Source organism: Manis pentadactyla, chromosome 10 (assembly GCF_030020395.1).
Source record: "Manis pentadactyla isolate mManPen7 chromosome 10, mManPen7.hap1, whole genome shotgun sequence".
In the NCBI taxonomy this organism is placed as follows: Eukaryota; Metazoa; Chordata; class Mammalia; order Pholidota; family Manidae; genus Manis; species Manis pentadactyla.
In genome coordinates this window covers 73,724,923-73,749,955 of record NC_080028.1, presented here as the reverse complement: position 1 = coordinate 73,749,955, position 25,033 = coordinate 73,724,923, and the positions used below count along the sequence as shown (strand labels likewise).

Below are 25,033 nucleotides of genomic sequence, written 5' to 3'. Positions count from 1 at the left end.
GAGTCAGATAGAACATTACATTTTAGCTGAGACCAGGTTTCAATTCCACTAACCCCTTCACCATGCAACCCAACTTTCTTCTCAAAGAAATACTGAAACAGCAGCCAGAAGCCTTGCAAGAGACCTTCCTTAAGTTAGTTTATTGTACAAGGCACATCCAGTAGGCAGGCTCCTAAAACAATCAGATCTTGACTCCTGGTAAAGTGGGCTTGGCAAGAAAGGGAAGCTGATGTGACACTTTGACAAGGCCCCAGAAAGAATATTAAGTCATTTTTCAGCCAGCGCGGAGCAAACCTGAAAGATGGGTGGATCCTAGAGAATCCTGACATTCTCCTCCCACCCATGTCCGTGTCTCTGCCTGCAAAAGTGGGACAGCAAATAGAATGGATCTGCAGGCTGACTGACACAGGATGGGTGCTGCAAAACAATCCTGACAACACACAGGAAGGCAGCTCCTTAGGGGGAATCTCCAAGTTCCAATGCTGTGGCCTCGTACAATGTAGGCAGTCCCCAAAGGGGCATTTCAGGACGGTGTTTCAATGGAAAATGACACATACTACTGTAGGCTGGAGATCTGATTGGGGACGGGAGAGCCGTAGTTGTCTGCTTCCCAGCAAGAAAACCAGGGCAACTACAGATTAACAGAAGTCAGTCAGAGCAGAAAGTGACACCTCAAAAACTCACCTAATTCTGCCAGACCTGTTTTGTCGCACAAAGATAAGAGTCCTTTGGACAATATGGCTTCAGCGTAAGAAATTAAATGATGGCACCATTCCCAAAAGCAGCTAAAGCGGTTAACAGTCAGGCAAGTTCCCTACACCCTTGAAGGTACTGAGCTGGAAGAACAATAGCCCATTAATGAACTGTGGTTTTAATGACCCTCCATTTGGCAAGACTAATTCCTTTTTTGAAAGTTAGCCTTGTTTCAGAATTTCAACACATGAAAGTATCACTAAGGTTTACTCCCTAGTAGGAGAAGGAAGACTTCCAAACTACATTTGTCAAATCAACCCATTAAAAAATAAAAAACTGGTTAAATCAATTCCACTCCTAGGTATATACCCAACAGAAATGTTTACCAAACATTTTTTTACCAAAAGACATGCCCAAGAATGTTCATAGCAGCACTGTTTGCAATGGCCAAAAGCTGGGAACTTCCCAAAGGCCCATAAACAGAATGGATATGTAAATGGTGGCACATTTCACAAGGAAATACTATACAGCAGTGTGAATGAAAAAGTACAAATATATGAAACTATATAGATACAGGGCCAGCAAAATATTCTGTAAAGGGCCAGAGAGTAAATATCTTGAGCTTTGCAGGCCACGCAGTCTTTGTAGAAACTATTCAAATCTGCTGTCACATGGCAAAAGCAGCCATGGCCGGTATGTAAACAAACTGTTCCAATAAAGCTTTATTTGTGCAACTGAAATTTAGATTCCATATACTTTTCACATATCATGAAATGTTATTCTTTTGACCTTTTTTCCCCCAACCACTTAAAGATGTGAAATCCATTCTTAGTTCACTGGCCATGTGAAAACAGGCAACAGACTAGATTTGGCCGGAGGGCTATAGTTTGCCAACCCGATATAATCTTACATAATCTAATCTTCCATAAAGCTAAGCAAAACAAACCAAGCACAAAGGAGTACAGATCCCATGATTCCACTTCTACAAAAAAGTAAAAGTAACCTATGGGGTCAGAAGTCATGATAAAAGTTTCCCTGGGAGACATGGGGACCGGAAGTTGGAATGAGAAAGATCCTGGTAGGATGGGGGATGAAGGGTGAGTTGTAAGGCTCTGTGCTTTGGACTTGGGTCCTGGTTACTGCAGTACGGCCTCTGGTTGAGCTGTACATTTATGATTTGTGTACTCTTCTGTATGTATGCTCTGTTTCAAGTGAAATTTAGCAAGTTGTTAAAATCGAGGCAGGATCACCCAATCAGCTTCAAAAATAGAAGCTGAAGGAGAACAACAGCCATCCATTTGAATTGGCTATGGATCCTTCACTGTGGCCAGGTATCAGGCGATGCTAGTGTATTTAAGAATATTTAACAGGAAAAGGCAGATTCGAGTTGCTTTTCCTCTAGCTTTTATTGCATTTGCTTCTAGGACGAGGTGCATTTCATGGTTTAAGAAATGATGCTGCCATCACATCCTGATCAAGGCTGTCTTCCTTGGTGTTTGTGGGAAAAGATGGTATTTGCCCAATTACCAGCTCCTCCTCACATGGAAATCTGCCATCAAGACTGTTAACATAAACAGCATCTAGCAAAACATGTGGTCTTCAACCTGCATCAAAACCTGCCCTGGACCCACGCAGAGGAGAAAGGCCAAGTCTGGCTTCCATTTGATTCCGCGAGAAAATAAGAGTTAATTATTTTTTCTCACGTCAGCAGCTGAGTCTCACTGAAATCCATGCTTGTAATTATCGCTGTAATTATTATTTTAATACAAATCAGTAACTTATCAAAATATTACCCTGGAGGTGCTACCTTGCTGCTGCAAGACTACAGATGGTGGGGGGGGGGGGGGCGTGGATGTTGCCACCCCTGCCCTGCTCTGTGGAGGAGGATCATGGGCACCTCGGACAGGGCACTTCCTCCAGCCAGACGGCTGGGTTCACCAATGGCCAAGTGCACGGTCATCTGCATGCCTGCCTCTCTTTAGACAGTCATGCTCTGCACTGTACATCAAGGTCTGACCCTGGGTAACCCACCCACTACTGGTGGTTCCATCCATGCAGTGGGCAAACCCTTTTACAGAGCCTTTCGGAAGAATTCCTAACTGCAATCACTTTGTTACAACATTCTGTGCAGCACATGCAGAGTATTTGACACAGGCTTCCTGGTCACACGGCCTGAGTTCAGATTCAAAATCTAGTGCTCCCTGATTTCAGGCAATTCCTTTCTCTATGCCTCAGTTTCCTCATCCATGAATATCATAAAGTTTTAATGATTAAGTAAAATAATTCATTAAGTGCTGCTTAGCACAGTGCCTGGCACATAGCATTTCATACATAATAGTAATTATTATTATGTTTTGAGAGTTGTAAACACAAATCCTAACAGTGGACTTGCAGGTGACACCAATAAGCAAAGCAGACTGGTGAGCCCCATGGCAAACTGGAAAAGACGACCACGTCCCCCTTCCCTCAAACTTCTTCTTCTTTGGGAATAAAGGCCAGGGCTTGAAAATTTTTAATAGGTACCCCACTTAATTGAAATCACTGATGTTAAAATGTTGGCCAATAAATTAAAAGTTGTAATTTAAAGAAGACAGAAGGAAAAAGAAAAAACTGTGGTCCCACTATTCCACCTGCAACCCAGACCGGCCCCATGGAGGCCAGGTTTCCATTATCAGTACTTTCTAGGGTCCACTTTGGTGGGGGTTTGTTTATACCACCTGCTCACTCCAATAAAGAGTTTATTTGCTCACATGCTTTTATTTTTTTGACCCAAAAGAAAGCCAAAACAGCAGTCAGCCTCTACACCCAAGAAGAGTTAATAACCCAGTCCACACGCATTTGCAAAGCACTGAGGTTTTCTCAACACCCTCCCTGCGGTCATCGCTACCCTGTTCTCTGTCATCACCTCATCTTCTAAACAAGAGGGGATAAAATGTACCAATTCAAAAACTATTCCACAATAGGACTATGAGAAAAAGCAGGTAATGAGGACATTTTACATCTGGAATGGCATCTTCTGTGATGCCTGATGACAAGCAAATAGGGTTCTCTGTTTGTGTCTTTTGTAACAGCTGCCCCTTCTGAGCTGAGGATAAAAGAGAGAAAGAAAGAGAGACAATGAATAGGTTTTTATTTCAAAGAGAACATCTGCAGAGCAAGGTTCTACATTAAAAAATAAACAGAAAACAGCCACTAGTCTGGGGGGCAAAAAAAGATTTCCTATTACATCTCTAATTAATAAAGACCCATTTCACAAGGAAAGAGGAAAAAAAAGAGAAAGAACAACTTTTCCACATCCCCAAAGAGAGGATGCTTAATGAGGTAACCACTGTAGTACTTGATCCATCTAATCGGGTTTTAATACTATCCTTAAATAATGTATACATTAGCTCCCCATTACCCAAAATATTTGTTTATTTCATTAACGTGAGTCTGGTTGAAGGCTAAGACTGCGGAATTATCATGCCGTCCTTGGCTCTGTTTTTATTGCCTCCTTCCTTGCTCATTATAAAATGATTAGTTGTCTCCACTGCCCTTTTGAATTGCTGTTGGAGATGTACTGCGGTTCTGTTACCCTGGTTCTGAATAGCACAGTCTTGGTTCAGGGTTAAGTTAATGCAGCTATTACGAGCCCATCTGGGAACCCATTCATCATGGCTAATTTCATGTCCAACATGTGGGGGACTCAATTGAGTACCAAGTGTCAACATGAAGTGAACACTCAGGGTGAATACAGGAGTCGCACATGAAGGGTCCAGACCCAAGTGCAGAAGACCGGCTTGTGGAGCCCCACAGCCACAAGTCAACGATGTAGACAGCGACTAAGAACATCAGAGAGGGCCCACGTGGGGCCTTCACTCAAACAGACCCAGAGCGCTGTTCTTCCTAATGTCTGACTTAGATCCTTTCCACTTGAACTTGAGAACAAAACAGCATCAGTGCCTACCAGAGGAACGAGGTATCTTCCAATGGGTAAGCCAACGTTTACCAAACCTTGGCCATTCTGGCACATCCTACAGTTACTCAGCATCCAAGCTGATGTTAGGATTAAGATTAGAATTAGCGTTCAGGATATTACTTATGCATTTTCATTTTGTGAATGAACTTCTGTTACTTAAATGCCACTTAACCCACATGCTAAGCAGTAAGAGCCCTGGAGTCACCATTCTGACTGCCTGGTTATATTTCCGTATTTTCCCTAATATACACATAAAGGAATAGACAGCTATTACAATTTTAAAAAAATTTTCACCCCAGGAGCCAGGGGGTGGGGGTGGGGGGCAGGTGCTGCAGCTAGGCGGCTGTGGATGCCCTGAATCCTGGTCTGGGTGTGTTTAGTTTGTGAAAATTCAGAGCTGTATATTTAGGATAATGTGCATCTTTGTATATATAGTACATTGTGGCTTTAAAAAAAGTACTTAAAAACACACACATAGAATTTAAGAAGTGAATAAATTTTGTACAGATATGAATAGAAACCATTAAAAGCAGCTCTATTCATGACTGCCTGCCTGCCCATGCAGCACCTCCAATCACTGGAGTATTAGAACTGGTGTGCAGACCATACTTGGGATTCCCAGGGCCGCTCTGGAGCCTCTCTGGCAATAGGTGTCTGTCCAAAATAAGTCATCAACTGCCAAATAAAATGAACCCACCCCATCCACAGTAAATCCTCACCCACAGCCTCTTATTTTCTCTTAGCACTCCAATTGGATTACTTCCATCAATGCAGTTGTAACAGTTTATCTTTTTTAATTTTTGTGTTTGTTTTTGTTTGGGGGTCATCTGCCAGACTATAAACTCCATGAGGGCAAGTCTACTTCACACAGTGTCTGGCACACAGCAGACCCTCAACCACCACCTGTTGACTTAATGGGCAGGTGGATGAGCAGGCAGGACACCTCTGGTGGGTTTCACTCATTCACTCACTCTTGTCCCCTAGTAGTTAAAAGACCACGTGAGGGGGGCACAGCCGACTGGTGTGAATGCTCTCACATTCTTTTGCTCTAAGAGCAAAACAGGAGCCCCGTTTTATATTATTATGGGGCTTTTTGAGCTTCAGAGCACTTTCTCATGTGTTTATTAAATTAGATCCTCACATCCCAGTGAGGGCAGTGGACTTTTCAGCATCATCTGACAGAAATGCCAAAAAGACACAAAAAGATGAAAGTCATGGTTTGCTCCCGACAGAGCCGGAATCCAAGCCAAGGTGCTCGGCACTGTTCCACTCTTCCCCCTGCCCGCACCAGAGCTCTGACAACCGTCAACAACCCCAACACACGTTACTGGATGGCAACATTGTGGGGAGCACAGGAAGGGAAAGGCAGATGGTTCAGAAGAGCATATTACCCAACTCCCCCCCAGCAAAGGGGAAACCAGTCTACCAAATGCAGAAGGCACAATTCTATTTTTGTTGAGGACGCTGCCTTTGCAATGGCCTAATGCTTGTAGGAATTTGCATATTCTGGGTATACACCAACAGTGAGGGAGGAGGAACCCTCCATCATGCCCAGGGGAAGGCAAAGGCAGTCAGGGTAAATAAGTGCTGTGAACAAACCACATGGGATAATTGAAAGGTGACCACAGACACTTATTTTTAGCTTGTCACAGTGAACACGAAGAACTTCCAAACAGAGGCTACAAATTCAACAGCCTGGAGGCGTGAGTCAGGCACCACAGGTAGAAGGAGATCTTTGGGTGAGGCAGGGGGTCCCAGAAATCTGGAGGGTCTTGGGGACAGCCCCTTCTCAACTTGGCCAGCTGACAACAAGCAAGAACGTGTGCCCACTTGGGACCTTTTAAAGGAAATCCCAAAACCTACATGGTCTTAGAGCATATCCTAATCCTTAAATTTTGGTCTTTTTATTTTAATACACTGTGTGGGCCGAACAAATCCTACCCACGGGCCACAAATTTGAGGGCCTGTCTTGCACACATCCCTCATGATGTGTGCATCAGAATGGAAGATAGGAACACTGACTGTGGGCCGGATCTGGGCTCCATCACCAGGCTCTTCCAGGTTGGTGCCTTCACGGCCCCTGCACTGCAGATGAGAAAACTGAGACCGAGAGGGGAAGGGACATGTCTAGTTGCACAGATACGAATGGCAGAGCTGGGCTGTGAGCCCCAGATGTTGGAGCACTGCCGAGACATCACATGACATACCTCGCAGGCCTCAGAGACCACTTGCTGCCCTTGCAAACCTTGGGCAGCTCAATGCTCATCTCTGGACTCTTTGTTCAGCTATACAAAGAGCTTGTACCCCCTGAGTGGAGCCACCTGGGCCTCAAGTCTGGCAGTTCTGGGGGTGGTGGGAGACTTGAGGGCCACCAGATCCCTCAGTTGCACTATTTCTGACACTCATCTGTCCAGAGGATAACTTCCTCTTGTGTCCAAGAGGCCACCACGGGGCAAGAAGGTTAGTGGTGGACCGGGCCAGGATGTGAGAGGAACACACATCTGCTCAAAGGTTGTTTACTGTAAGTGGCCCTAACCTTCCCCTGCTAGACTGGTGCTTCTCAGGGCACAGGACACATCTGTCCTGTTCACAAAGGTAGTCCCAATGCCGGGCATAGCATCTGGCAAACTCTAACCGTCAGAGTGAAGGGTGGGTAGATGCACAATGATGGACATACAGATGGAGGGATGGATACATGTACACATGCATTATGAATAGAGAGAAGGGAGAGGAGAGAGGGAGAGGCAAGGGACAAGGGCTTTCCTGACCCTGAACTGGGCAGACTAAGAACATAGCCAGGGGAGTCACCACTAACCTCAAGTTCCTGGTCTGGCCATTTCTCAGCTGTTTAACTTTCATCCAACTTGTTGCCTTAGTTTTTATTACTTGTGGTCAGTAAAACAGAGGGGAGACACAGAGCCCTTAACTTGCAGGATGTTGCGAGAATTCATTAAGGTCATGCCTTCCTAGTGCTTCTAAGTGTCTGGTGGAAGGTAAACGTACAATGAAGAGGAATCCTCCTCCCATCATCATTAGTATGCAGTCACACAATGTCTGCACCCCTGGGGTAGGGACTTCTGCATCAACCTCTCTGCCCCATAAGCTCAACTCCTTCGGTGTTAAAAACTGTTTCTCATGGCCCAGGATTATAGTGAAGGATTCCCTGGGAGGAGAAATGCTTGTCATTAGCATCCACAGACACACTGGCCTGGATTAGATATCCGTATAAGCCAGCAGTCACCTGGCTGGAACAAGCCACGCCTGGGGCAGAACGAACCCATGTCATTGCCCTCTGAGGGGCCTGAAGGGGGAGCTACCCCTCACCCCTGGAAAATGCCCTTAGTCCCACCAACTGGCCCAGTGTTTGGGCTCCCAGGCCCTGATGTTAATAATGCCAGTCTCCCAGACTGCCTGGGTTCAAATCTCAGTTCTACCATTTGTAACTGTGAACCTCGGGAAAGTTGCTGAAGCTCCCTTTGCCTCAGTTTCCTCACCACAGCATGAGGTTTAAATGAGGTATTATTTGTAAAACACCCAGAACAGGGCTTGGTTATTTAAGCACCAAGACTGTTGGCCGGTGAGGCTGTAACAATGCCTGCCCTCAAAGAATACATGAGTAATACAGATGCAGGGCTTGAAACTGCCTGGCACCTCATAACTGCCGTATACATAGACATTATTAGTGTTAGTATTATTACCCTCCTGTGTCTCATTATTGAGGGGTCTCATTAAATGACAACTGTGTATCTGCTCTTTTGTAGGGTTGGCACATCTTTAGAAATCTGCAACAGGAAGTGAGAAAATAGGTATAAAGGTTTTCAGGAGTGATATGGCTGCATTTAGGGTTTTTCAAAAAACTACACAGACAAGGTGCTCAGAAGTCTGTTCATCAACTGGAATGGGGCACCCCAGGGTTTTGATCCCAGTTCTGCTGCTCTACAGCACTGTGCCCTTGTGAGCAAGCACTTCATCTCTGAGCCTCAGGCTCCTCATCTGTGCAATGGGACAGCAACAGTCGTGTCCCCCACAGTTGGGAAGAGTCACTGAGACAGTGAGGTAACATTTGCAAAGCCCTCATCTTTCCTGCTGCACAGTCAGTGCTCCTGACACCCTAAATTTCTAGTCTCAGTTTAAGTTTTCTAAGAGTTGGATAATACCTTCTTCCATTCTGATTTTTTTTTTACTTATTTTTTGGTGGGCACTTAGTAATATAATGTATGCCACACATCTAAAGGATGTTTGGTATACAGCTGGCACGCGATAAACATCAGTACTCGTTCCTCTGCCACATTCCATCCTGCTCCAAGGCTGGCACACACAGAGGAGTTGGGTGTATTCTTCTTGTGCCTTGGGTTGTACCCAATCCCTACTTTGCACGGGAAAATGAATAATTGCAGAAAATTGCTTATTTTCAAACATACCAAGAATTTCTTTGCATGAACAACAGCTCGGATTTGAGCATTTATTCTATGCCAGGCCCAAACTGGTTCACATGTATTATTGAATTTCATCATAACATAACTCTATGAGGTAGCCCCAGTTTTCAGAGGGACAAAGTTAGAATGACTTGCTCAAGATCACAGAGATGGCAAAGAGCAGAGCCAGGTTCAAGCCAGGTTCGAACCAGGTTATGTCAGACCCAGGGACAGTTGACAGAGGTCTCTCATTTGTGCTGGGGCCTAGGACCTATTTCTGTGTTCTTCTCCTGTTCACATACCCCTTCCTTTGAACTTGGGTTTTGTTGGGGCTGAGTTTGTGTTTTATTTATTTTTGATTTTCCCCAAAGAATTTTCTCTTTGTTTCTGATAGATGGGGACGAGGGTCCATAGAAAAGAGGAGATGCAAGGAAAAAAGGGAGAGTTAGCATAAATGACAAATCTCAGGGCAGTATTAACTCTCTAAATATAGAGAGATGAGGTCAGCCCTTATCCCATGAAGTCTAATTATGTTGGCACCATGCATTTCAGTCTTTCTGCATGTAGATTTACAGCCACAATAATCATAAATAGTTCTGGTTGGGAGGGGAAAAATCTTACTAGAGATAAATCCTTAAGGATATTTTGTTTTCTGGGGAAACACACACACACAAACACACTGATGTAAGTATCTGCTCTATCTCAAGAAACCAAATTTCCTTTTCTGTTAAGACCATGGATCAAAGTTGGACAAGGCCCAGCAAACAAAAACTTATGCCTTGGTTTCCTACCTACAAAACAGCAAGCAAGACTAAAAAAAAAACTAACAAACAAAAAGAATTGATAAGCTAGAGAGAATGTCTTAAGTGTAAGACAAGCAGAAGGAAAGGGAATATATGTATAAAATTACATATTTTATATCTATCTATATATATATATCTATATATATATATGTATGCATGTATGTATAATCATTTCTAGTTTCTTGTATCTATTTTAACATTTTCCAGTATATGATTAAGCAGATGGCTACATTTACAGTAAGATAAATATTGTTCAGTGATGCATATTTCTGTATACAAAGTGTAATGGATTGCTCAAGCAAAATAGAACTCCATTGCCAGTGTGAAAAAAACAAACCATCAATAAAATACCCTCTGTTCTCTCTGATCTCAAAACATTTGGTTAGGAAGAAAAGCTACGCCTCTGAGGCTGTTAGAACCAGAGGCGATCTGGATACAGTGAACCAATTTTTCAAAGTCTCTGCCAATGTCTGAAAAAGTCCTGAGTTATCTGAGTAATGCAAAGTATGAGGAATTTCTGCCGAAAAATCAACATTTCCAAGGGGTCAGACAATACAGAAACCCCATTCTACTGTAAGTGTGTGTATAAGGGCAATAAAAAATTAGGTTTCTTAAAATGAAGCTTAGTGAGAAACAGTTTATCTAAGGGCACAAGCAATAAATGTGTGGACTTCAAAAGGATCACGGGAGGCAAAGGGAAAGAAAATAAACATTTGTTACATTACTGCACAGTTCTCTCTTATTTTCTCCAGAATCTATTCAGAACCTGTAGGATGATCTTTTTTGACACTCTCCAGAATGTTTTTTGTCCCTTTATAAGTGAACCCATCTGTTTCTTAAATTCTGAGATGACAGTAAAATCCACAGCTTACTGGGGGACCCAATAAAGGAATCAGTGTCACAGCCATAAAACTCAGCTGCAATCCACCCAATAATTCCAATATTTAAAGGCTTTGAAAGAGGTTGAGAGGAAAAGGGGAAGCTGGCAAATCTTTTATGGATATGCCAGTCTTGCCATCATCCTCACGCTTTCTGACTCTGCCTGCTTGAGAAACTGGGTGTTCCTTCTTGGCTTCTTAAAATGCACCAGAAATACAATGAGGTCCTTCCACTGGAAGCACAGCTCCCTAAACATAAAAGGTGCAAGTGCAGAAACTGTGGGAGGGTGGGCACAGGCAAGCAGCAAGGTCTGGTTTAGAAAATGTGCCATATACCATGCTGGCCTGGTACTCCTGGGGACGTCCCCTCTGCACCAGCTGGGCCACGATTTATTCCATGTGCAAGAACCACAACTACCCTCCCCACCCCATCCACCTCCACCCTCAATAGGACAGAGATAAAGCATCATCTCCTAAACATGTGCCCTACCAGCTCTTTAGGAAAGCCATCTGGAAAATTATTTTTTAATGTCTCACTCCTGAATCTACCTCCAAAGCATCCCACCAGAACCCTGGCAGGGTCTGCAAACAAATGGCACATTGCCAGGGCCTCTGTGGCTTGTAAAAAACGGTCTGATCCTCTCCTAGCCTTGCAACCCAAGCTCAGACAACACTGGACTTTGGGAACAGCCTGCCCCCTTCTGGTCTCCTTGAGCTCCATGGAAGGGCAGGGGCTCGGTGGGCACAGCCAGAGGAGGACAGAACCCCGCTCCACCTGGCACGTTTGCACTATGATTTCAGGATCTAGCAGAGCACAGGGTAGATGTGCGGGAGGAAAACGAGAGGAGACAGAAAGCAGGTAAAATATACAAATATAGGTGAGTGAACAACATTATGACAGACAACCACAAAGAAGGGAGGAAGGCAGAAAAAAGAAAAAAGAAATACATGACTCTATCAGTAGGTGAAGAAACTGACCCTGGGAGATACGGGGAGGGAGATAGTAACTCAACTTGGAATTGAGAGCAGAGTTTCGGAAAAGCAAAGCAACTCTGTGGCTCAAACTGGCTTTCCAAAAGAAAGGAAAAAAGGAAAAATGGCATGCTCCCACCCATCTTCCCATTGCAAACCTCTGTGGCTAAGCTGGGAGGTGAGAGAATAAGATGCTGAACTTATAATAAGATGTATTCACACAAAGAGGAGGTGTGGACAGAGTACTCAAAATGTCAGAGGCCAGGCCTCCTGCCTTCTCTCCACTTGTTTCAACAAGTGGCATCTGCCAAAAGATACCTCCTGATGCCCATCTGAACCCCAGATGAAAAGGATAGAGTAAGCTCCATGTCCTCAGTGTGCATCCTCCATGTACCCACACACTGGGCCAGGAGTGCACGTCCTGATCCCAGTCTCAGCCCATCTCCCAGCAGGGCTCCAAATCCAAAAAGAACTTCTAATTGCATTTCTGCCCAGACACATCACTATCTACTCCAGGAGTTCAAAGGCAGCGTCGGGGAGTACCCTTCGCTATCAATAAGAGGCCACAGGACACTGGGAATGCTCTAGCTCTCCATCAGGAATCTCACTCCTCTCTCCTCCCCACAATGAGGGAAAGACATCTGCTACCCACACAGACCAGCCAGCAACGTGAACTGCCATCGCGTCGCATCCTGGGGCTGGCTCGGCCCACAGGCACAAAGAGACACACTCGGTGAAGAGGATTGCCGTTGACTCCAAAGAAGTTTAGCAGATCAAAAAGCATCATGCTGTGTCTGAAGGCAGAGTTCACTGAGGCCTGGCAAAGGGACAAGTGACAGAGACACGCATTCAGTGCCTAAGGATCCTGAAACTACCCCCTGTTGTCTGAGGTTCCCCCCAAGGCTGAGAATCCCTGTAGGGAAGTGGCATGATGAAGATACAGACAGACATAATGCACATTGTTATTCCTAAGACAGACACTCACACCCACAGGGCCCAGAGAGCCTGGCCCAGAGCTGGGGACTCTGACCTGTCCTGTGGGATCCTAGCTTGGTGGGCTCGGCAAGGCAGCCCAAAGAAGATGAGAAAGGCATCAGTTGGGAACAGAGTAGGGAGACGCCCAGATGCCCAAGAAGATCTGCAGAAAGAACAGTTTCAGAGCTCAGACTGTTCACACCCAAGGAAGGCAAAGAAAACCCACAGGAGCCGAAGTCATGACGGTGCGGTCGGACACAGAGCGGGGGACAGAAACCAGCTGCACACAAGACAGCCAGAGACAGCCATCTAGGAGAAGAGGCTGTGCCCTGACACAGGAGAGCAGGGTGGGGAAAGTCAGAGAGGGCACGGGGAGAGGGCAAGGTTACAGACGGAGGAGGCAGGACACCCAGAGATAGAGGCAGCGGACCCGGAGTACGACCAGACACCCAAGACTGAGTCTTGATTCAGGGACACGGCTGGGGATTTGGGACACCGATCCAGACCCCTTCTCAGGCCCGCAAAGGCAAGGAGGCGGCAAGCAGGGGACTGAGTTGTCTGCACTCAGCTCAGCAAAATCCGGAGAGATGCTGTGAGCAACACCCGTGAGCGGCGGATGGGATCCCGGGCACCATTCACAGTCCCGGAGAGCGAGGCACCGACACGCACACGCATAGAGCAAGTCAGGGCGCCCAGTAAGAGCGACGGGGAACAGGAACCCAGCCAGGCTCGGGTAACCCCCAAAGCGCCTCCCCTGGAGATAACTTCCCCAGGCCCCAAGGGGGCAGTCCTCAGACTCGGGATGGGGCAGCCCGCGGCCCCCGGGCCTAGGTCGGGACCCTACCCCGGCTTCCCGGGGAAGATGTGGAGCCGGTAGGCTGCGGGAGTCCCAGTCTAATGACCGGGGTTCAAGGGCTGCGGGGCGTGGGGTCGGGGCTGCCTCCTGCCCTCCTGCCCACCCCCCGGGGGGGGGAGCCGAAAGGGCATCTTACCAGCGCCCGCACGGGCAATGCCCCCCGGTTGGCCAGCTGCTGAGCCCGGGCTTCTGCGGGGCCGCCTCCCCGCGCCCGCGCCGAGGGCCCCCGTCCTCCGCCGCCTCCTCGGGCTGCAGCGGGCTCGGCGGGCAGGTCCCGGCGCTCCCGGCGCGGGGCCGGGGCCGGGGGCGGCTGCTCCACGCCGCCGGCCGCTGCGCCCCCGCGGCGTTCCCCGGTCCCGGAGTCGAGGCTGCTGAAATTCCACACGACCAGCGTCTGCAGCAGCAGCACCGTGAGCGCCGCGAGCAGCGCCGAGTGTGAGCGCCGGGCCAGCCTCCGGGCGCACGGCGCCGCCACCATCTTCGGAGCGCGGCGGGCGAGCGGGGCGCGGGGACCCCGGGCGCTCCGGGCCGCCCCCGCGCTCCCCGCGGCTCCCGCGGCCGCCGCCTGCCGCTCGGGCTACCGCTCGAGCCGCCGCCGCCGCCTCGGCTCGCCGCTGCTCCTCCTCCGCCGCCGCTGCCGCTGCCGCCGCCTCCACCGCCGCGGCGCGGAGTTTTCAGACGGGCAGGGACCCGGACGTCAGCAGGAGGAGGGGGAGGCGGGGAGGCGGCGCCGGAGGCCGCGGAGAAGGCGCCGCGCGCGCTCTCGGGCAGGGGCGAGCAGGGAGGGGGCCTGGCCAGCGGGGCTCCCCTCCCCACTGCCCTCTCCCGGGGGAGGGGGGCGGCGGGGAAGGGGCTGCGGGGCGCGGGCCGGGCCGGCGAGGGCGGGGCCTGGAGGCGGAGCGAGGGAGAAGAAAGGAGGAGCGGAAGGAGGGGGCTGGGGGCTAGCCGCGAGGACTGCCACCCCCACGACGGGAGTGCGAGTGGGGCGGGGGGAGAGGGGACATTTCCCGCGGCAGAGAAGAAGAGGCGGGGGCAGAAAAGCAGAGGGAGCTTTGCGGGAGCTTTGGGGGAGGGCGGGCCCGCTCGGAATCAAGGGGAGGTCAGGCAGATCTGGGGGTCCTGAGATCCTGCCTTGCGGGAAGCAAGCCCGAGGCAGCTGAGTGCAGCAGGCTCCCCGCCCCGGAGTTTGCGGTCCAGGTATCATCTGAGGGCACAGAGACTGCTTGACAGGTGGAGACGTGAGAAACGTTTCAGGAGTGTCAGAGCCCCGAGGGGTCTCCCGCAGCGGATCCCTGGATCCCTGGCTTTAAGGGGCAGGGAGGGGGCTATGAATGAGTCTCTGTGAGTGCCTCCTGAATCACACCCTGTCCCCTAGTGCCAACGACATACTAAGTGCTTCACTGAGTCACTTCTCTGATCCCCAAGGATACAGACGCCACTAGACTCCAAAACCAGTTGTCCAGCAAGGGCTTTAGTGGGGAAAGGGATCCACAGCAGAGTTTCTTCATAGGCTGCATGTCCTGAAGCCTGGCCTCTCAGCCCCCCTCCAGTTCCTTCTTCCCATCCACCCGGAAGCCTTCCTTCCTCTCTGTACAGGGCTCTGCTGGGGAACAGGTCTTGCCTTGTAAACTGGAGTTCTTTCTCATCCAGGCTGGACTATCCCAGTGACCTTGAGCCAGGACTCCTCCCCAGTCCTGAGCTTCCTCCTCTGTCAATGAGGGTTTAGACTGATGATCCCAACAGACTCAAGTTTCACCCCCCTAACCCCCTCCCCCACCCCGCCTTCTCTGACTCAGTCTTTCCAGTTTTCCCCTCCCTTGGCTTTATACACAGCAGCGCTGAACACACAGCAAGCAGATAGAGGGAGTGGGTGTCCCAGATAGGACTTAGCACTATGAGAATGTAAAAGCAGATCAAGTCTCCAGTTTGTGAATAGGGAACTTAGGGTGAATGCTTTGTATTGTGTCTGCTGTGCTTTTAAATCTTATCCTAATTTTTAAAGAGAAAAAAGTGGAGGAGTAAACAGGATCCATCCAAGAAAGAAATGGGAAGGGGAAAGAGATTGTTTCATCTACTCCACAAGAGTCCATCCACATCACACTTGTAGCAGACACTCAGCCATGTGCAAGGATCCAAAGGTGAGTAAGGCTTAGTCTTCCCCTCAGCAAGCTTGGGTTCTAAAGGAGGAGCTAGATGTAGATTATGGTTGTTAAAAAGCAGTGAGGTCACTGTCACCAAGAGTACAAACTGCTGTGCGCTGGTGAGGGTGGGGTGGGAGTGACCACCAAGAAAATGCTTTCTGGGCCCATGTAATAAGCCAACCCACTTCCCTAAACCATTGAGTATAAAATGCCAGCAAACAGAGAGTCTGTGAACTCCAACTAGAATCAGCCTTCAGAGTATCTACAGCCTGGCCAGGCTTAGAGACCTTGCCTTTGGGCTTAGCCCTCCTAACCAGGAGTGAGACAGGAGAATGGAGGCATGCTCCTGTGGCCACAAGTCTTCTGGCAGCAGCTCATCTCTTGGGAATATTTGGCTTACACGTAACAAAACATCTATTCTAATTGCATTTAAAATAGCACTTACTGGTTCATTTAACTGCACATTCCACAGTGAAGACATCAGGTGAGGTTTGATACAGCAACTCAGAACTATGCCCTAAGATTCCTTTTCTTTCCATCTCTCCACTCTACGTTTCAGGAGGTCTGCTTCATCCTGACGCTCTCTCTTCATATCATAGCATGGCATCATGCTGGGACCACTTGCAACCTTTGTTCATTTCTAGCCCAGGGGACGGAGGAGCAGTATTTCCCAGCATTCTCCTCAGAGGTCCAGATTCTCTGGAACTGAACCAGCTTTAGGTCACAGGTTATCCCTTAACCAAGCTCTGTGGCCAGGAAGACTGACCAGCTTGGCCAAGGTCTCTGGCACTGGGGAGAAGCCAGTTTCCTGCAACCACCTGGATGTTTTATAGGGATCAGGGTCTGATGGGAGGGAGGGAACAGGTGAGAGGGAGGCAGCTACCATTATCTATTCCATGCTCTCACCTTGATGCTACATGACCTTGGGCAAGTCAGTCCCCAACCACGACTTCAGTTTTTTTAATTTCAAATAAGGAATTTGATGAGATGTCCCCAAACTCATCAGTTCCCAGAACCCTTCTTCCGTGTCTAAACAGAGCTTCTCAATCCCAGCAGAATCTGCCCTGGGGGTTCTTGGCATTGCTGCCCTTTGGCCCGTTTTTGCTTCAAAGTGTCTGCTGCATTTTCCCTCTAAGCAGCAATGGTGTTACTGGCTTCCTGCATGTGACACACTTAACCACAGCCCTTTGGGGCCCTCGCTCTGGTTCAGCTACCCCAGGGGCCACTGGCTGAAGGAGTGAGGTTAAGGATCCAGGGCCCCAAGTCCCAGGAGAGAGAGTTGTTTATATCTCAACTCATAAAAAATCATGCGAGAAAAAGGTTTAAAAGCTCTGGGCAGGTTATGGATGCCATAAACAGCTTATGTGAGGTTTTTAGGATGAAAAATCACCTGAGATAGAAGAGCAGGAAGGCAGGCTTCTAGGGTCACCAAGACTATCTTCCGGCCCTGAGACAGTCGGCCAGCACGGCGATCATCTTCCTGGATCCTGATGTGGAAGATGGAACCGAGTACTGCCTGAGACTCCATCCCCAGCCATAGTAATGGCAGCAAGTTTCTTTAGAAGTCTTAAAGCTCATTCAGTCATTCAACATAGATGTATTGACCCCTGTTAGGTGCCAGGCATCATGCTGGGCAAAAAACAAAAATAGATATGAAGAAGATTCCCCAAGGAATATTTCTTTTGAAATATGGTTCCTACTCTTGCATGAACTGAGAATCAGAGCTCTAAAGAAGTTCCATCTGATTTGGGAAATTCCCTCCCTATCCCATCCCCAAATCTTGTTTCGTCATCAATTTCAAGCAAAGGGAGAGTAAATCAACAAGTAGATTTGAGTTCCCAGGTGCCAGCGCTAGGCTAGGGAAACCTGGGGAGGAGAGTTCTTCACCCTCACAGAGCTGTCAAACAGGTTCCCAGCAGAGCTGGGAATAAAAACTGAAACTTTAAGAGTCAATTGTTCACCTTCTCTATGCCTCAGTTTCCTCATCTGTAAAATGGGGGATAACGATAGGGCCTTTCTCATAGATTTCTTATAAGGATTAAATGAGATAACCCATGTAAAGATTTTTCCTATATAGACTGGCACATGATAAGTGTTTAATAAATGTGAGGTATTACTCGTTTCATAAGTAACAGTAAGGAAGTGTCAACTATGAGTGCCAGAAGATATCAGAGGGAAAAAGGGGTCAGTCAGGGAAGGATGCCTGGAGGAAGCAGCACTAAATCTAGTCCTCCATTTTAAAAGAAAACTCCAAGTACCCCCAAGTGCAAGGACCTCTTCTCATTTATCTCTGCTCTCTCCACTATTTTGCATAGTGCAACAGACTGAGTAAACTTTGGGCATGGAATGAACACCAGTCAGTGGATCTGAGCCCAGTACTTACAAGTTTACAGAAACCATAACCAGCAATTTTTTAGTTGTGTGGTTTTAAGCAAGTCATTTAACACTACTGAACCTTAATATTACAATATGTAAAAGGTGAAGAAAAATAATACTGCCTATGTCCTAAGGCTGTTGGGGGTCTGGGGATTATATATAACAGAGTGTCATGTATTTCATATAAATGTTCACTGGCCAGTGGCAGTGTTGAAGTAATATCAGCCTCGTCACAGTGACAGGATGGGCTATAAAGAGATGCTTTCCCCTTCCCTCTGTCAGCAGTCCTAACAGAAGGTACGTGACAGCTAGGGCATGGCATGCCTTCTGAATTTAAATAAACTTATTTCAATTTGTCAATTTAGTCAAATACATGCTTATTTTTGTTTAGATCTTAATCATGTGTCTGTTTCATTTTTAGCTTATTAGAGCCTGTTTTTACCCAGGCTCTGTTGTTGACCCTGTTTTGACCCTGAGTGTGCTCTTAAAATATAAAATACCTCCCCCTAGGTTTCACTTCAGTGTCAAATAGAAATAATAAACATGGGTCACCTGTTTCTAAATGTCAGTGGGAGAGTTATGCACAGAACATCTTTCCATTGCTAGGAATCCCCTGGTTCTCTCCAACAAGTGCATGCAAGCACCAGGATTCCTGGACATGGGGAGATCAGCATGGCCAGGATGCTGAAAGCCTCTGGCACCCCCAAAGCATACCAGGCCATGGACACGCACAACCTGTATCCCCCACCCCTGAGAGAAGGAAACAGCCTCTGATCAGACCGCAGGCACAGGTAGGCAGACATGCTCGGTCAGACTCCCAGCTGTGCTGAAACCTGAAGGTTTGACCACATGTCATCCACCCAGTGTATCAGCAGAGGGAGCTCTAGGTAGCAAATAACTTTTCTCTACATACTTCCCTGTAGAAAAGGTCTGGAGACAGCAAGGAAAAGCAGGGTTCCTAAGTGGGGCTTGGCATCCATCCTGCGCAGAAGACAGCCTCACCAATTTGCAGAGGTGGGGGACCAGGGCGGGGAGAGGCTAGAGAGTAGTGGGGAAGAGGAGCAGGGGCAAGCTAAAGAAAGGACACGTGGAAATCAGAAACCACCTCACTGTTACAGGATCATCTGGCCTTGTTCTGTGCCAGCATGTTGAGCCCCTGCAGCCTTGCAGCCTTTATACTGCTCTTGAACACTGTGATGTTTGAAAAGGGGTCACACTCCAGGGCCAGGTCTTAGACTATTAGTAGACTTAGTTTTTCCCCTTTAAATGTTCATTGCGCATGTCAGTGGTACCCAATCTGATCCCTGAGGCCTTAGGCTAAGAACTGTGCTGGTATCAGTGATGATGCTAGTGGTGATGAGAATGATAGTGATGGGGACAGTCAGTAGTTACTGAGTACTGACTGTGTGCTAAGCCCTGTACTGAGGATATCAACAAATCAGAACCATCAAGAGAATTAACTTGATGCCCAGGATGGTGCTCATGATGGGGATTCAATGATAAGTAAGGCATGGAAGGTCCCTACCTTCATGAGCCTGCATCCTAGTGGGGAAGATGGGGCCAAGACAAGTAAATAGATGCATAAACAAGTAAGATCAAGACAGTGGAGAGTGTGTAAAAGGAAATGAAAAGGAGCCATCTGCTAGTGACTAGAATAGGGGAAGTTTAAACCAGCTGGTCAGGGGCACCTCACTGAGGGAATGACACTGGAGGGTTTCATGAATGTTCTCATAAAATGCAACTGTTCAAGGAGTCTGATGACTTTTATGCACCACACATCATCTGTCAGCTGAATAAATAATGGGAGGTTTATTTCTTCAAATGTGTATACATATAAATGAAAAATGCTGCTTAATTCATACGTTTTTGGCCATATTGGATTTTCTCAAAACAATGATTAATAAAAACTCAACTATTTGCCTGGGCATGAAGGTGGTATGGAATGGGTTAGGAAAAGTCCATTAAAAAAGAAAAAACTTAAAAGATACTATCTTACAAAGAAAAGGAATGAAAACAATTGATATAGTAATTCTCAAAGTCTTCTGTCCACATATCCTTTATCAACTTTACCCTCAGCCCTCTCAAAGGTTCTGTGTTCCACATGCTTCTATCTGACCCCTGCATTTTTAAGTTGGGAGGTCACTTGTACTGCCAAACTCATCCTCTCCCATCTTGTTTGCAGGGTCTATTCTGCATCCCCATCTCAATCCATATTGTACCTATTGTGATTCTTCAGTGTCTCTCAAGTGTCTTCTGCTTGTACAGCTCAGGAATCCAAAAAGACTCCTGGGAAAAAAGAGTTTATTGGAAGGCCATTAGATATGCTTGAGTCTGCTAGCTGCCTACCAAATAGCTATTATTCCCTTCTTGCTTGATAAAGAATCCTGATTTATTTAGGGTGATGATGTGCCCAAACAGAAAGCCATGGTTCCCAGTCTTCCTTACAGTTAGAGGAGATCAAAGAAAGAACAGTAGATATTACTGTGGAACTCCCAAGAAATTTTTTGGGGGGAGGGTGCTGAATCAGTTGGGATAAGTGCCCTTTGTCCCTTGCCATTCCCCCTCTTTGTGTCTGGAATGTAGTAAGGATAGCTGGAATTCCAGAAGCCATCTTGTGACCATGAGGATAGAAGTCAGTGATGGAGGTGATGAGCCAAAAAGCAGCAGCCTGGGTCCCTGATGTCCTTGTCATCTGCTGTATATGGCCCTTACTTGGAAGGTCTTCAAACCTAAGAATGAACCCCACCCGCACCCCCACCCCCACTGGTTGAAGCCACTCAAGCTGAATTTCTGTTTCTATAGCTGGCATGCTGAGATGTGTGATGGAATTAAACAATCTAACTGAAAGAAGGTAAGGGATAAAACTAGGCCTTGGAAAAAGCTGCAACCAGAGAGACCCAAACACATCAGTGAGTTTCTTCATCTCTTGTTTCTGCTTCTTTGCCTGCCTGATTAATCTCTCTCATGGCCGAGCAATGCCCTCCTTGGGTAAGAAACATAGCCATTAAGATCCTGAGTGTTACATCCCAGAGCTGCCATAAAGGGGCAGGTTGTCCATCTAAAACCACGGGTCTCAAGTGGGCCTTCGATGCCACTTGGCCACTGCATTTTCTCATCTGATCACTCTCCCACACCTTAGGCCCCCTGTTCACCCCCCTCTCCAGTCTCTGGCCTGCCTCTCCCTTCTTCACTATGCCTTCCAACTGCGCTGCCTAGGTCACTGAGAAAGGAGGAAGCAGGCAGTGGAGTTCCTGCAAGCATCCTTCGCCTCCTTTCCCCACCCCCTGCCCGCGGGCACTGACAAAGCTTTGATGGACAGACTACCCACTCACGCAAGCTGCCCCTCCTCCTCTTGCCCACCGATCTCCCCCTCACCTTTTTATGAACATCCCTCCAACACTTCCCTCTCTCTCCTTTATTATTTTCTTTTCTCTGTGGCATTATTCCCTCCAGTATCCAAACTTCCTACTATCTCTGTGGTTAAAAATAAACCAAAAAAAAATTTTTAATGCTGTATTGGCTCCACTTCACTCTCCAGTGTCTGCCCCATTTCTGTTCCCTTCAAGGCACAAGTCCTTAAAAGAGTTGTCTACCCCACTGTCCCCAAATCCCTCCCTTCCCGAGTTCTTGCAGATCAGCTTTGGCCCCCCGCCCCCACGGGCTCCACACACATTGGAGCCCTGTTCCCCCTGGCTCAGCCCTGCCTCGCGTGTGCTGCTCCTTTCCTCTGAGGCTCCCCAACCCTGGCTTCCTTGCTGTGCCTGGGGCACACCAGGCAGGAGCCCTCACGGCATCACCCCGGCTCTTCCCTCCCTGGAATGCCCTTCACCCGGATATCTGCATGTCTCTCTCCCTCACCTTGTTCCAGCTTTTGCACAAATGTCACCTTCTTACTTTCCTCACTGTCCCAGTGAAACGCAGTCCTCCATCTAACACTCCCAATCGCCTTTACTTTGTTCCGTTTTCTGTAGCACAGATCACCCCTCAGACGAACGTCATTTATTATGGTTTTGGTTTTATGTCTGTCTCACCCCACTAGATCATAAGCTCCAGGAGGCCAGTGTTTGTCTGTTTGTTTTTTTCATTGCTCCACCCCCAACAGGTGTTTGGTGCATCACAGGTGTTCAATTCAATTTTGTTGGATCAGTGAATCAATCGTTTTTTCAGTCATAGTCCAAAATCACATCAGCAAAAAGTACTTATTTATCTGGTGTGAGTCTAGTGCTCACCTGGGCCCCATCCACTGTAGTTACAGAAACAGGAAGACGGAGAACCCACAGCAGCCATGTATTGGGGGGCCACCTGCAGGAGGGGAAGGCCAACCACGTCACAGATATCACATACAGGGTGGTGACTGAGAACAAGTCTGTGGATCCAAACCACCCGGGTTTGAATCCTGCATCCACATCCTAGTAACTCTGGGGACTCAGCGAGTTCTTTCACATCTTACTCTTGTCCTAGGGTTGTCGTGGGGCTTAAATAAATGAGTTAATGTTAAAAATCACTTGGAGCCAAGAACACAGTATGAAAACTATTAGAAAAACAATGAGAACTTGAGAAAGTAAATACATATGTATGGGAAGAAATCGATAAACTTCTATCCCTATCAAGCAGACAAATAGAAATAATAATAAGTAAGGGCATGGAGAAATTGCATTCTGCAACCTATGAACTCAATGTAACAGATATATACAGAAACATACTTGCCTTAGAGGAAAATAAATATTACTTTCTAATATCCATAAAGTCTTTCACATATCTGGACATAAAGACAGCCTCAACAAATAAAATTAGAGATTTTGTTCAAGCCAAATTCTCTCTGATAATAATCCAATAATATTAAAATACTATTTTTAAACTTAAAAATTGAGAAACACAATCCTAGGCAACAGAATTCAACTTTTAAAAAATAAATATCAGAACATTTAATAACAGAATCTATGGAATATAACAAAGCTGTAGCCAGAGGAAAATTAATAGACTTCAATGCCTTCATTATGAAGAATGACTAATAAAACAGTACAGGATGTTGTTATGAACCCCAGGAAGTTCGAATAAGAACAAAATAAGCTAAAAGAAATTTTGAATAGAAAATTAATAATGATATAATCCAGATATAATAGAACAGAAAGTATAAAGAGACACAAGGAAAATAAACTCAAAAGCTCGTCTTTGAAAATACCAGATTGGGTGAAGGAGGTCAAAAGGCACAAATTTCCAGTTATAAATTAAGTAAGTCATGGGGATGGAATCTACTTACGGTGACTACAGTTAATATGCTGTATTGTATGTCTGAAAGTTGCTAACGTATTTTAAAAGTTCTCATCACAAGAAAAATAATTTTTTGACTATGTATGGGGATAGATGTTAACTAAACTTATAATGGTGATCATTTCATTATATACAAATATCAAATTGTTATATTGTACATCTGAAAGTAATGTAATATGTCAATTATATCTCAATTTAAAAAATGTTTTAATTAAAAAAATACCAGATTAAACCCCCTCAAGTCTGATTAAAGAAAAAAGAAAATATGGCTGTATCAAAATTAAGACAACCAAAGTTACAGAAGAGAAGAAAAATGACAACACCTTCGATAACCTAGATGAAATCGCTACTTTCCTGAAAAAGTATATAAAATGACCCAAGGTAGGAAATTTGAAGGAATCAATATACCCAAAAGAGATGAAAGATTTAGCAAAGAAAAAGACTCCCAGATCAGAGAAGTTCACTATGTAACCTTACGTAAAAAACAGATTGCTCCAGTGTTATTCAAACAATTTCAGATCATACACAATGGTCTTCAGACTTGACTGAATGACAGAATCACCAGGTGAGATTTTTAAAACTAAGGATGTCCAAACCCACATCCAGATACTCTCAATCCATGAGGGGTATGCCAGTTATCAGCATTTAAAAATAGCTCTCCAGATGATTCTAATGTGCAGCCAGGGTTGATATTCCCTTCCACAGAAAATAATGAGGAGCTTTTCAATTCTTTTAAAACCCAGTTCTGATGAAGACAACACTAGAAAATAAGACTGTAAATAAAATTTATTTATGAATAAAGACAAATATGTTGAATAAATACTAGCATCAAAGAAAGTGTTATGACCAAGGAGAATTTATTCCAGGAAGTCAAGGCTGGTTTGAATCCGGGAAGGTATCAACATATCCATGATTTACAGCATTATGTTCAACGTGAAGCTGAGGTCATTTGATTAAATTTGTAGTCATTTCTGATAAATCACCAATTAAAACATTAATAGAAAGAAGTCACCTAAATATAATGAAGGCTGTTGAACAACAAAAAAAACTATTTTAAAAACGGCAAAAATTAAAATGCTTCAATAATTACAAAAGTTTTTGCAAATGCATTAAGAAAAGAATCAGTGTAAGGACTGGAAAAGAAAAGCTTAAATTCTGTTTTTCCTGATGGTTTGCTTGTATACTAAGGAAAACTAGTGGACTCTAGTTAAAGATAATAATAATAATAATCCCAGTAGAATCAATAAGAGTATTTGTAAGGTGACTGAAAACAATAAGCTTATACAATATTAATACCTTTTCTACATACTCACAATAACTTTGAAATGGGAATGAGGGGAAATTAGAAAATATATCCCAGTCGCAATAGCATCTACTATAAAATAACTTAGGAAACCACTTAAGAAGAAAAGGCTCAAGAATTCTATGACTGGTGGTTACCATGGGGGTGTGGTTAGAGTGGGTAGGGTGGGTAGGGGGAGAAAGAGGCACCAAATCTCAATCATAACATAAATTGATCCCAGGGAGTGCAGCACAGAGAATATAGTCAATGGTTCCATAACAGCTTTCTATGTTGGTAGATAGGAACTGCACTAGTTGGGGTGAGGATTTAATAATGTGTGCAACTGTTGAAATCACTATGTTGTATACTTGAAACCAATATAATATTGTATATCAACTATATTTCAATTAAAA

At 46.1% G+C, this 25,033-nt stretch overlaps 1 protein-coding gene and 1 long non-coding RNA gene across 3 annotated transcripts in view; one reads left to right on the top strand and one right to left on the bottom strand.

The window, feature by feature from the left end:
* The window catches only part of XYLT1 (xylosyltransferase 1), a 320,591-nt gene extending 306,255 nt beyond the window's left edge, over positions 1-14,336 (bottom strand). The window contains exon 1 of one of the 2 annotated variants that reach the window (XM_057486977.1): positions 13,687-14,336. In XM_057486977.1, the coding sequence (XP_057342960.1) occupies positions 13,687-14,028 (342 nt within the window). In that variant the 5' untranslated portion in view covers positions 14,029-14,336. The remainder of the gene's footprint in view (positions 1-13,686) is intronic. The other variant, XM_057486976.1, reaches the window with a different exon arrangement.
* On the top strand, positions 12,781-18,409 carry LOC118928558 (uncharacterized). The gene is made up of 3 exons (XR_005031280.2): positions 12,781-13,427; positions 15,553-15,688; positions 16,251-18,409. It is a non-coding gene; the product is annotated as an uncharacterized LOC118928558 (long non-coding RNA).
* Positions 18,410-25,033: the final 6,624 nt, after the last annotated feature.